At 50.1% G+C, this 13,119-nt stretch overlaps 1 protein-coding gene and 2 non-coding genes across 3 annotated transcripts; all 3 read right to left on the bottom strand.

The window, feature by feature from the left end:
- Positions 1-1,049: 1,049 nt before the first annotated feature.
- On the bottom strand, positions 1,050-12,179 carry DKC1 (dyskerin pseudouridine synthase 1). Its single transcript, XM_057538080.1, has 15 exons — positions 12,031-12,179; positions 11,307-11,374; positions 10,792-10,878; positions 9,481-9,572; positions 9,097-9,281; positions 8,435-8,499; positions 8,003-8,129; positions 7,644-7,774; positions 7,085-7,228; positions 5,430-5,550; positions 4,167-4,285; positions 3,439-3,542; positions 3,054-3,117; positions 2,234-2,362; positions 1,050-1,864 (listed from the first exon to the last, which is right to left on the bottom strand). Exons 1-15 carry the CDS (start codon positions 12,044-12,046, stop codon positions 1,805-1,807), a joined length of 1,512 nt encoding a protein of 503 aa, XP_057394063.1. The 5' UTR covers positions 12,047-12,179; the 3' UTR covers positions 1,050-1,804.
- On the bottom strand, positions 3,152-3,280 carry LOC114238206 (small nucleolar RNA SNORA56). Its single transcript, XR_003623615.1, has one exon. It is a non-coding gene; the product is annotated as a small nucleolar RNA SNORA56 (small nucleolar RNA).
- Positions 7,408-7,544, bottom strand: LOC114238205 (small nucleolar RNA SNORA36 family). Its single transcript, XR_003623614.1, has one exon. It is a non-coding gene; the product is annotated as a small nucleolar RNA SNORA36 family (small nucleolar RNA).
- Positions 12,180-13,119: the final 940 nt, after the last annotated feature.

Raw genomic sequence — 13,119 nt, 5'->3', positions numbered from 1 at the left:
GGCTGGTGTCTGTGTGCTGGGCCGGGCATGTGCATGTGAACACATACGTGTGTGTAACATATAAAAACACTTCGGGAGCAAAGGTGTAAGGGGACCGTCCAGTTTCTGCTCCAGTGGGCAGAGTGCTCCGAAGTCCTTTGCTTCCACTTGCATTGGCCTTGGTTTTGACATGCCTATCAGATCTATCTTTCCTCCTAATAACCACTCCTTTTAGCTTTCTCTTCTATTCTCAACATGGTTTTCAGAGCACCCAGACTTGCGGCCCAGATTTAAACTAATGTGTCCAGAACGAAATACTCTGCTCCCTTGTTCACACAGCTGAGAGTCACATTAGCCGCAAAGAACTAAGATGCGGCTGTGCCCTCAAAAGTCACACCGCAGGTCTCCTGAAGCTAGCGCCATGCAGACAAGCACCCCAGAGCATCTCACCCGAGATGGGAACCCACCGCGGACACACACTGAACTTCCCAGAGGCATACATCCTGGCACATCTAGGGCCCAGGTGTGCAACTTGCGCTCAGGGTCCCGGGCAGCAGAGGCCGTGACAAGCCAGCAGTGCGGCACTTCCCCACAAGCCGCTCTGGACCTCTCACCAAGGCCTTCACCACTGCGCCCTCTCCTGTCACTCGCCCGGCCTCCAGCACGAGCAAAAGCTTCAGTGGCTCCCCTCGTCGAGTTTGCGCCCAGATGTGTCTGCAGATACTTAAGGGCTGTCGACAGACACGGGCACTGGCACCTCCTGCCCTGCACACTCACCAAGTAATACTGAGAACCTTTCTCCTCTCAAGTAGTTTGGAAATCACTTAATTTGTGATGAGTCCCCTCTTATCTCATCAGTGTCTTGATGAAGATTCCAGAGTATCTGATCTCATGCCAGATGACAGGCCCAAAGGGAAATGTTGTAAGACACAGAACCAGAGAAAGAAGAGTAACCAAACAAAGGAAAAGCATCAAATTTCAACTAGGACACAAAGGTCCCTACATTTTTAATCAAAATATATTTTCTGTCCTCCTAGTTTGAGATCAACAACTAGAAAATCCAACAGGAATACTTTAAAAATTTCATAAGTAAACTTTAATAAGTAAAAATTACAACCTTCTCCCAGCAATGAAACTAATTGATTAAAACAAAGAATGGAGACATGTTTTTTGGGGATTCTCTCACAAACAGCCAGAGGGATTTAGGTGCCTGAAGTGGTGCCTATATACACAAGCAGTGAAGAAGTGACTGGAAATAACTCACAAGATGGAACGACAGAGCCCCTGGCCAGGCCTCCATCTAGAAGGGAAATACGGGGTGACAGAGGCGACTGACACTGGAGTCCTCACACGACACTGTTAAAAAGATTACCCCTCAATTAAAAACATGGTTCAGTTATATTTTTTTTTACTTGCCCTATACCATTTTGCGAGCAGACTTTTAATTTTTATAAACTTTTTTGATGAGGGAAGGGGGAAGCAAACTAGGAGAGGCCCATGATGTTAAAACGGCCCCCAGGAAACAGCTGCAGACGCTCACTGGGCAGTGCTGGGTCTGAAGGGGAGACACTCCAACTCTCTTGGGCAGAGAAGCAGGTGGCGCCGAACCCGCCCCCTTTACTGGGGTCCTTAAAACAGGACAAGGTGGGATGACCGCGCCAGGGGACGTCAGCAAGGTCACAGCAGCTGCTCCAATGCGCCAGACTCTCCGCCCTTTCTGGGATCTCAGGTTCATTCCCTCAAGAACAAACGTAGTTATGTTTTCTCAATAAGGCTTTAATTCCTCCTCCCACCTGGACACAGTGCTTCAAGTGGCGTCCACTACTCAAAAGATTTCCACTTTTATTTTCTTCTTCTTCTTCTTCTTTTTGGTGGTGTCACTGTCCTGGGGGAAAGAGAAAGCAAGCGTCTGTTAAGCACCACCACTCTCCCCAAAGGAAATCAGGGAAGTTCCACACAGTCAACTAAGCCTTTTCAGGATCCGTAAGGGTATCCTGCAATACGTAAATTTTGCACATAACACAATCCCGCGTTTTCCACGGACGCCCCAGCATTCATTCAGATCCCCCAGCTCTGCACCCTCCCCACCCCCCATCAACACAACCCTAACCCTGAGCCGTTACTATAAAAGGCTGGGCCCGTCCCCATCCTTCCCACAGGGCAGCTCCCCGAGTAACCAGGCCGGCGCCCGCGGGCGACTCCTGCCCCTTCAAGGACAAAGCGAGCCGCGGGCCCTGCACTTGTCTGGACACACCCCATCTCCCGGCTCGTCCGCACTCTCCGGAGCAGCTCTGGCCTTCTTGTCTTTCTTCTTCTTCTTTTCCTTCTTGACCAACTGGGGAGCCACTGGAGAGGTTTCATCACTTTCACTCTCTCGCTTCCGCTAAGGTGGAGACAATTGATCAAATGTTAAGATCTTGGACAAATGCGGATGAGAAAGTTTCAGTAAGTCAAAAGGGGAGGAGCCAGCAAAGAAGATGCTGATTGGATCCAACAGGAAGTTTTCAAAGACCCCAGCAGGGCCTTGTTTACCAAGGGTTCAAAGACCAGGAAGCCAGGGGCACAGCAGGAGCGCCAGGGCAGCAACACAGGGCCGGGCAGGGAAGGCCACATCCTCACTGAAGCCAAAGGCAGGACCGCATGCCCTCCAGGGGCGCTCCCACGAGTCCTCAGAGAAGACAGGCAAGCGCGGAATTCCCGCCCACGGGCCCCAAGCAGGACACTCAGTGCCACCCGAGGCACAGACAGGCCACCCTGTAGTCTAACACCAGCAGCCCCCAGCCCCCGAGCCGAGCAGCCAGAGCGTGCTTCCCGCGGACGGTCGCAACACGGAGCCGGTGCCGTCCAGAGGGGCTTGTCCGGCCCCGAGCGTCACAGCCTCTATTTCAACACACCTGTGCCACCCCTTGACCCAACTCTGTTCCGGGGTCGTGGCCTCAGCTGAGGCCAGCAGACACGACAGGGAACATGAAGTGGAGCGTGCAGAGCCCGAAGGGGGCAGGAAGGCCCACCCCGCTGAGCCAGCACGTGTGGCTGGACGGCACACGGCGAAGCCCTCAGAGCACGCCACTCACCTTTGGGGCTTTGACTGCTTCGGCAACTACCTGGGGCGCTTTGACATCTTTCCTGGCAGAATCGCTGAAAGAGGAGGGAAAGGTGAGAGTCGTTCCCAGCAGATCTGGCAAGTCTAAGGCCACCATCAACATCCTGACGCTGGACATAACAACTCGCCACTTGCTGTCGCAGACTGACTCCCGCTGGAGTGCCACGAGCCAGACTAGAAAGGGTTAACTGTCTGTCGCGCTGCCCAACGCCTAACCGGCTGGGCACAGTGCCCGCCGCTACTCCACACGCCCCAAGGCCAGTCCCCTCGGTCCCACACGTTTCCCCCAAACTAAATCCACCCCTTTCCCACGCCTGGGCTCCCCGCCTCCCCTCCTCCCCTGCGGTCGCCCTTACCTGTAGTCCACATACTCCTGTGTCCAAGCGGCAGGCGTGCTGTCCGTGGGCTTGCCGTGCTTGTCCAAAAGGCCCTGCTTGATCATCAGCCTCTTCTGACTTGCCTGGTGGACCATCAGGGTTTCAACGTTAGAACAGTGTCAACACATAAAGCAGGTGCCACGACCACACACACACAGCAAATAAGGTGCCCCCCTTGGGTGTTCTCAGCAGAGCGCTCCAAACTCACCCCCCCTCTAATAGGAGCAAACGTGGGACTTATCAAAGGTTGCAAACCTTTTTGTACCAGTGGGAGCCTCTGCAGTGTCACTTTGACCACAGGGCCTTTGCACATGCTATTCCAGCGGCCCTGGACTCTTCCCTCCCCCCTTCACCTCAACATCTAACGCTACGTACCTCACACTGGCATGGCTCAAGATCCCTCACCCCGACTCCCCGACCAGGCCAAAGCCTTCACCGTGGACTCTTGAGGTGTTAGGCACCTCTCCACACCCCTTCATAAGGCTCTCACCACGCCACTGTGCAATTTCAGCGTTGCCCATCTACTGTCCCCCTTAGACTGAAATTTCTAAGGTCTGAGACAGGCCCGTTTCTACTTACCATTGACTCCCCAAAGCCCAGCACGAGGCAAGGACGTGGCAGTGGACACACACTGGGAGCTGCCCGAGTGAGTATTCAACAAGGCAAAACAGAATAAGGCAGCAGGGCACACGCCCAGTCCCACTTACTTTTGGACCTAAACCCCACTTCCGAGGGTAAGTGTCTCTCTCCATGATCACTCTCTTGATCTTAGCTACGATACCATGGTCACAGGTGGAGATCACTGCCGTGGTCATTAATGCAACAGCTGCAGGCATTGGAAAGAGAGAAAAGAATGATTTGAAGGGGAAAGACTTGATAACCAATGAGCCCGAATGCCACTGTTTTATACAACTTTTAAAAACCTATTTAAAACTCTAAGCTCTCCTGCCTTGAGGTTTCCTTTGCTGAGGGTTGCATATGGAGAAAATCCACCATTAGGGGAAGAAAGCCTGTGAAATCACGTTACTTACCGAGTTCAAGAAATACTGACACAAATCACACTCATAAAAATCAATGCTTCCTAGGTCCTCAGAAGGGACCTCTTTTTTTTTTTTTTTTTTAAAGGATTTTCTTTTTTTTAAAATTTATTTATTTATTTATTTATGGCTGTGTTGGGTCTTCGTTTCTGTACGAGGGCTTTCTCTAGTTGTGGCAAGTGGGGGCCACTCTTCATCGCGGTGCGCGGGCCTCTCACTATCGCGGCCTCTCTTGTTGCGGAGCACAGGCTCCAGACGCGCAGGCTCGGCAGTTGTGGCTCACGGGCCCAGTTGCTCCGCGGCATGTGGGATCCTCCCAGACCAGGGCTCGAACCCGTGTCCCCTGCATTAGCAGGCAGACTCTCAACCACTGCACCACCAGGGAAGCCCAGAAGGGACCTCTTAATAAGTAAATCAGAGCTATTTGTTTAACCTGTGTAATTTGCACAAGCAATAAAGCATGTCATCAGGATTCCTTTTCAGCTGTGAGCAAGCAGCCGGAGAGGAAGGGAGACCTCAATAAGGAACCCCAAAGACACGTGTGTCGTGCCTGGAGCTCAGGCCACACACAGGGACAATCCAACAGCAGCTAAACTTTCACAAGGTAGTGCTGCAAGCAGACAATGAGTGGACTGAAGGCTCTTTAATTACCACAGCCATTCGCCACCCCTTCACTGATGATTTCCTCTCTTTTCACTGGAGAGCCAAACCGCTGAGACACAGCTCCTAACAGCAGCCAGTGGGACAAGAGGAAACCCCACTTACCTCCTTGATGCCTATGCCTGTCTGACATGGCCCTTTGCTGTGACCACCCCGACAGACCCCAAGTAACACAGTGATCAGATCAACCCAAGGGGCCAGGCCTTGGGGAACCCCTCTTAGTGAGCCTGGCTGTGATGGCGCAGGAGGGACGAGGGCACCTTCACCTCTTACCCATGCAGATGGCTTCCCCTTTGGTGGTGATGACCACAATCTCCTGATTGACTTCAATGCCGTCCTCGTATCGGAGGACGCCCGGGAGCATGATCTTCGCCCCGTAGCAGATGGCGTTCACCTGCAGGGATGGCGTCCCTGGTGAGCGGCCGGCCCCAGGCAGCCACCGCCCTCCACCCCACCCCACCCCACCCCACCCGTGACAGAGGACGAACCACAGCCACAGCCACCGGCCGCAACCTAGCTTATGAAGGGACTCAGGGTCACGGCAAGCGCCCACCACAGGCCAGGTGCTTCATGCATGTCGACTCAGAAATGTTAGCGGGGACCGTAAATAGCTACTCCTGCCCACGGCACTTAGAGCTGCTTTCACGTTAAACCAAAACCCAGCCTCAGTTTTCTTCAATTGCTCTTCTCTATTCCTCTAATCATTAAGGGAAAAACCCCTGACAGAGCTGGGAGGTGTATCAGATTTATTGGGAAAACTGGATAATAACAGGTTCCCAAAGTTAACTCACAAGCAAGACTGCCAAGGCCAACTCTCCCAAGTTCAACAGCACGCCATGCGTCCAACCCGCCTTGTGCCACCTTGTCCTCACTCACCATATTCCACCCTCCCTTGAAATTCACCCAGAAGCGACCAGTTTGACCCCAGCACAACGGGGGATCACATTTATGTTGTTCCGTTTTATGTGATTAAGTTTTTTCAGTCGCTATAGAGGCATGTTTTGGTATGCCTCATTAGTTTTTCTGTCTTTTATTACAAACTATAACATCTATACAGTCATCAAACATCTATATAATTTAAGATCCGAATATGAATGAGCAAGCTCAAATTATTAAATATATACAAAAATTTACATCTTTAAAAGTCAGAAAAAAATTTTATTGCTACCTGTTTAACAATAATTGATCATGCACTAGGCCACAAAGCATCTTAACTTATAGAAGGCCGCATTCTCTGACCATAATACCATTAAAAATACGGCTATTTACAATTCTGGACTACTCAACCTTAAATAACTACTAAAGAGGAAACCCAAAGCAACACAAATAATTGCAGATTTCCTTTCATCATTAAGATTACTCTAAGGTTATTTAGTAAGTATACTAAGAAAAAAAGCTTGATAATCTCTGTGACGTTTAGGTTTTATGGCCTCAAACTAGGATTTATTTAACAAAAACAAAGCTTTTAATGGAGAACTTATCGTATCTCTGAAACTCTAGTCTCAACCTTTTATCCCCATCAAAACAACCTTTTCTAGCAATAATTTAAATAAACCAAGGTGTCTTAGGCACATGCAGAACTACCAGTTTACAAGAGGGCAAAGTTTATGTACCACTGAGAGTCTATTTCTTGAACCAAGTTACTTACTCTTAAAGTATTTGCCTTATTTCGAAATGAAATTAGTCCTAGCATTAAACTTCTACTTTATGTTTTTGATTTAATAAAAAGTTAATCATAAATGCTTCCATTAACAAAAAACAAATAAATGAAACCAGTGTCCAATCTACGAAACCAGAAAATAAACCAAAGGAAAATAATAGTTACAAGTTCACAAAGCCCTATTTCATCTCTTTAAATAGAATGAAGTGTTCAGGACATGGACCACATCTCATCTCTCGAGGTCACATTTTGCCCAAGCAGAACTTACTGCACTGTCTTTCATGACCAGCCGTTTATGAGATGTCAACAGCTTTTCCAAAGGGTAAACAACTCGCCGCAGGTAACTCTCATCCTTGTGGTTGTCATACAGCCACTGGGCATCCAGCACGTCGTGCATCGTCACCATGTGGTCCTGGAAGGTAGCCACATACGAAAATTACTCGAGTGCCATTGTATCCCCAACAGGCAAATGGACCTCACACTTCCAAACACAGAATGAATTTAGCCCCGTCTACTAGTCCAAGCTTATTAGTCTTTGGTCTCTTAGGAGTCAACTCTTTACCTGTTGGTCTATTAAATCTAAGCAGGCATATCTGTAGGCTAGGAGGTAAAGGAATAGAGTAATGCTTTCCATCCAGTCACCCCCCCGGCCAGCCTGTGTTTCAATGTCCCAAAGTTTAATTAACAGAACAGGGAAGCTGCCCTGAACTGAACTCAACACTTTGGAAACTGCCTTTTCTTGGATGTGAAGCAGGTGGAGTTCCACCAAGGGCTGGAAGACCTAAGTACCAGCCAGCTCTAAAACTCTTAGCCCCGCGATGACGTACCTTTTCACTCATGACTCCGGAACGAACCCGCCGGAGTTCCTGCATCTGACCACCAACTCCCAGTAACAAACCAAGGTGTACACACAGCGTCCGAATGTAAGTGCCGGCCTCACAACTCACCCAGAAGATTCCTAAGACACACGCAAAAGTAGTACTTATTTTCCCAAGTAAACACATCACTGGTTGAGAAACCCAGAGTTATTCTCTATCTGCACCAGCAAAACTAGAGACAACAGACACAGGCCACGACTACACCACATACTAAAGGCATCTACTTTTAAGAAACTAATTCTCAAGCATTCATTTCTACACACATGTGCTCTATGTCGGCTCAGTGCCTCACAGGCCTAAGGACCCACCTAGTCTCCTTTCAGGATCATACTCAATCATCTTGCTCTCGTAGATGGTCCGCACTCGGAGTTGCCTCTTTACTGCAGCGATGAGCGGGGGTCGCTGGAATAAGGCACCTGTCAAGGTCTCTAGGGCCTGAGAATAAGCACAAACGAAAACAAAGATTCACTGCACGGACTCTCAAATAAGATCAAAGGGCAGATTTGGGGAGTATAAGGGCACACCTGAAACACAAAAGGTCTCTTTCAATCATTTAGGATCTAAAAGGGCCTTTCGATTTTTGCTTCTTTCTTCAACTACACAGGGACAGCTCAGTGCTGAACAGAAGCCTCTCGTCAGAAGGGACGTGAGCAGGTCGGCCACGGCAGCCCACTGAGAAGGGCGAGGGCCTCAGAGACCCCAGTTGCTAACAGGTGCCTCCCCTACGATTACACACTTACCCTAGAAAGCTGAGTCCCCCCTTCGATAGCATTGTGCAGCCGGACAATTCCCACATACTCTTTGCCTGTAAAATGACAAAAGAGTAGTCAGGTGTGGCCACTGAGTTTTCTGTATTTTCTATATGCTTATATTGCTCCCATTTCGTACAGCCAGAAAAAGCAGGCAATTTGACCTCTTGTTTCTGTAAAATTTGCATTAAGACAGATTTCATGGTGCAGATGTGAGAAAGGAATGAAGACGCTATCTCATCGAGAGCTCAACTTTCAACGTGCTGACAGGGACAGCCGGAGCGCCCGTGGAGAGCCTGCCTGGAGATCACCTTAGAAGGTCAAGTAGAACTCTCCCCAATGCCAATGAAGGGGAGGCACTTTAGGCAGAAGCAGCAGGGAGGTTAGAGGAGCGTGGAGTGACAGGCCTGGAGCTGGGCTCAACGTGTGCATAAGAAGCACCTAGAGCTCCAAACAAGGCAGCCCCACCAGGGTCTGGCTGAGGACGGAAGGCACATACACACCAAGAATATCCCTTGCTTCTGTTTTGTTTTTGTTTTATGATTTTACTAATGAAGAAATCATTTCCGAAAGCCAAAACGTAGAAGGGAAAGGAAACACAGAAAGCCTTCCAATCTCAAAGTGGCCCTGTCTTCCCTCCCTCTCCCACGTACCTGCGCTCTGCTGGGACTTCACCAAGCGAGTGGCCCGTTCAATGCACACTATTAAACAACCAGTCACCTTGGGATCCAGGGTACCACTGTGTCCTGTCTTCTCTACCCGGAGTATTCGCCGGATCCAGGCTACCACCTCATGGGAAGAGGGGTTGGAAGGCTTGTCAAGATTAATGAAACCTGTCCTAGAATGGGAAAGAAATTACTGTGTCATCGGCTCTGGTCCTCTAATGAAAACTAAATCTGAAGAGTAAAAAGAGTTTACCATGGGTACAGGATCTCATATTTAGGGCAATGCCACCACTACCTCCGTGAGTAACTGATGTGAAAGGGTCATTTTGAAAAGAACAGAAATTTGAACAGTGCTGTTCCCAACACACTTACCTGATATAGTCCCCAATCTCCCTCTTCAAAGGATTTGAACCACAAGGAAGAGGTGTATAATGTGTTGTCCTTACATTTAGCTTATCAAAATTCTAGAAAGCAATGATACAACACAAAACAAACAGTAAATCATTAACATGTGGAAAACAAGAGTCAGGACCACCATGAACCATGATATGGTGACGCTTCAGGTTCCTGTTTTAGATCTTTTGCTCCTGTATTTCCATTATGTGCTGTGACAGACTGCTAAGCCTCCCCACATGCTGGAAAAATTACCTAGATGAGTAAGAATAAGACAAATTTGCTCCCTCCTCCAGAAAGACCTCTTGGGGTACTACAGAACGAACTGGGCTTCACTGTGCAGGCTTGTGAGGAAAATATGGCCTAGCTTTGATTTTCTCAGGGACCAAAGGTAGCCAAATGGAGGAGCACTGGCGACACGGCTCCTCACCCCTGACCAGCTCGCGCCTGCCCCAGGTGCTCCTATCCCGCTTTCCTCACGTCCGCCCCTTCTCACTCTCCTTTCCAGGGCTCCACCACCAGCCTGAAAGAGCTCCCGTCAATGGAAGCCCGTTAGCTTCATCTCGGTACTTTCCACAAGCAGCAATGATTTTTTTAACTGCATCTCCCACCCCTAGATTTTAAGTTCCATGACAGTAGGGACGTTGCCAACCTGGTTTACTAGCAGGTAAAAATAGAGAACCAGATGCTGTCTAAATGGCAGACACATCTGGCCAAGCAGCAACTCAACTGTATTGAATTCTATATGCAAATCTCACTCTTTTACCTCATATTTAGTGATTTATTCAAACAGCTTGTCAAGGAGTCTTTCAATAAATTCACCTCCTAATCTCGTAGCTGGCGCCCATTATGTCATTTGTGAAACTTGTAATTCAACTCATTAGCGAAGTACCCTAGTTAAAACCCAACACGATAGCCAGTAACTTCTAGAGAGCAAGTTAACATGCCAGGCACTGGCCTTATGCTCTCAAGCATGTTCTACTCCACAAACCAGTACAGGTCTGTAAGGTGAGGCTAAGCACAGAAATTGAGAACTGACTGTTTATAAAACGTGAGAGCAGTGTGACATTGTTGTGAAATTTACCTGTATTCTACAAGTGTTGGGTACATTGGAAATGAAGGGGAAAAAAACCCGAACAAACCCTGGTTCTTCATCTCAGACACCTTGAGGAACAGTGTTTTAGGCGGCCTCATCTAGCATTTCCTAAGTCCAGGGTGCACTCTCAATCAACTGTTTAACACTCAAAAACAGTGTAAAAGCCAAGCGTTGACCTGATGCGAAACACATACCTTTAGCAACAGGGGCCACTGAGATGTGTCCAACTGAGCCACTTTGGATTCAGGTTTGATGAGAAATTCTTCAGCGTGTTGTATTTCCTTCCACAGGACAGAAACACAGCCTGTTAGACTTCCCACCTGACTTTGAACAGTTCCACTACTACCACAGAAGTCTATGCCTTTCAAATAAAAAGCAAGGCAGTCTATGCCTTTTCCCTGGGGCCTCCAAAGGAAAAAGAGATGAACAAAGAACTGAGAAGGCGAAGTGAAGTACCACCAAGACGGGCACAGCAATTTTAAGAGAAAGAGAGAATTTCAGGGAGAGCAGCTGGTGTGGCCAGCAACATTTAGCACGGTGTGCCTGACAGCAAAGACCTAGGTTGGCGGGCGTGGTGTACTTTCTACACAACGACCACTCAATTACAGCCCATTCCTCCAAAGCCTTTAAAAACAGGTCTTTTCTGTAATCCGTCATCTAAGAAACCTTTCTTTTCAGTCAAAGCAAAGTACAACATATTCGTACTCACTGCTACATCTTCTTCTGCTAAGGATTTCTGCTCCTTTTTCTTCTTATGTTTCTTCGGTAAAATAAGTACTTAAAAAACACACACACAAGAATTAGGAGTTTTCCCCGAAAATAAAGACAATGAAGTTTAAAACAAGGGCAGGTAGAAAACGGATGCTTGTCTAGGATCACAGGGGAAGCCGCCGCGGGTCAGGCCGAGTGCGCGGGCTGCACGGCGGGCTCCCGACAGCAGCCGCACGTGTCGCCCTCCATCCCGGCTCACCACGTGGCCGCGCGGGGCTGAAACGCCCACGGCGCTCTGGCCGCGGGCCCGTAAGTTCCGTAAGCGACCGCCCGGCGGTCCCCGAGGGCTGGTGGCCCCTAGAACTTTTTTTCGACTTAGCGCTCCGCGCACGCCCGAGCCCCTCAGCCCCTTTGCTTCCCCTCATCGCGCGGCGCCGACCGCGGCGTCCGAGCTGGCGGCGGCGGCCCGGGCCCTGAGGGGACTGTACCGCCAGCGGGAGGCCCGGGCTGGTGGCGTCACGTCACCGCGGAGGCCTCTCGCTCTCTCGCCCTCACCCGTGGAGCCAAGGCCAAGCGACAAGGTCGGCAGGAGGCCCGGCAGCTGGAGCTAACGGAAAGCTCGGGCCTCGACGTTGTCCCCCCACCCCCGGCTCCTCCAGCCGGAGGACCTGGCCCCGGCCCGCGGCAACCCGCCCAGCCACCCGCGAGAGAACCACCCGTACCTTCCGCGTCCGCCATGTTGCCCCGCTGAGCGTGCGAGCCGCGTGGGCCAGCGCCGAGGAAGCTATCGCGGACTCCCGCCGCCGTCAGTCCGCGCCGCTAGGACCCGCCCACCTGTGCGCCGCCCCGTGCGTGTCGTGCAGAGGGGCGGGGCGAGGCGGGGCCGGGCTCGCGGAGCAGAGCCCCAAGCGCGCGCGGGACGGCTGCACACTCTCATTGGCGGACGCGGCCCGGGGCGCTGGCGCGTCCGCGCGTGCGCCTTGGGCCTCTCCCCGCCTTCGGCGGCCAGGTCTAGGGGCGCCTGCGCAGCTCGCCGGGGCGGCTCGTAGCCTGTGGGCGTGGCCCGGCTGCGGTTCACTCTTCTTCGCTGAGGTTTTACCCGGACGGGAGCACCTGGGCACCCGCCTGAGCGCTCCTTGCTTCCTCGCCGACCATTGAAGGTGGCTGTCGGATCAGTCCCGATGGCAAAATGAAGACACATGTGAAGGCACATAGAGCTTGCACGTCCTTTGCCGCTTGTAATTCCCATCCAGCTAGAGCGGCACTGGCGATAGAAACAGGAGTGCGAGCCACTTGTGGACTTTTAAATTCTCCAGCAGCCACTTGGAAAAAAAAGTTCAACGTTAAAAGTTAAATCGATTTTAATAACAAACTTTATTTAACGCAGCGATCCACAATATTATCATTTCAACATATAAGCAATACACAGCATTGTGAATGGCATATTTTACGCTCTTTTTGTGTTTTTTTCTGTACCAAGCCTTTACGGTGTGCGCTTTACGGTTACAGCACAGCTCGATTTCAGCTCCACGACGGGGCTCCATGTGAACTGCTCGACAAAGCGGGCTCGTGGCTGCGGTACTGAACGGCCAAGCAAGTAGCGGCTCCAGGTTCAAGCCCTCTTCCCTCTTGTAGTAATAATAATAATGCTCTAACTTGATTTTTTTTGATTTTTTTATACATAGCCAAAGTCCTCAATATCATCCAATCCACGAGCAGTTAATTACACTCCCCATAATTTTATAATGCTCCGTTGGTATATATTTGGCTAAATTTCAGGTACTCACTAATGGTTCTCCAACACTCCTCAT

This window comes from Balaenoptera acutorostrata, chromosome X, assembly GCF_949987535.1.
Source record: "Balaenoptera acutorostrata chromosome X, mBalAcu1.1, whole genome shotgun sequence".
Taxonomy (NCBI): Eukaryota; Metazoa; Chordata; class Mammalia; order Artiodactyla; family Balaenopteridae; genus Balaenoptera; species Balaenoptera acutorostrata.
The sequence above is the reverse complement of the archived record's forward strand: the minus strand, read 5'-3'. Positions and strand labels throughout refer to the sequence as shown.

Excerpts from the sequence above, each read along its gene's own strand:
- DKC1 (XM_057538080.1), bottom strand. Across the intron at positions 9,573-10,791 it reads AGTGGCCCCTGTTGCTAAAG|AATTTTGATAAGCTAAATGT; the intron begins GTATGTGTTTCG and ends ATTGCTTTCTAG. Across the intron at positions 5,551-7,084 it reads TGGTCATGAAAGACAGTGCA|GTGAACGCCATCTGCTACGG; the intron begins GTAAGTTCTGCT and ends CCATCCCTGCAG.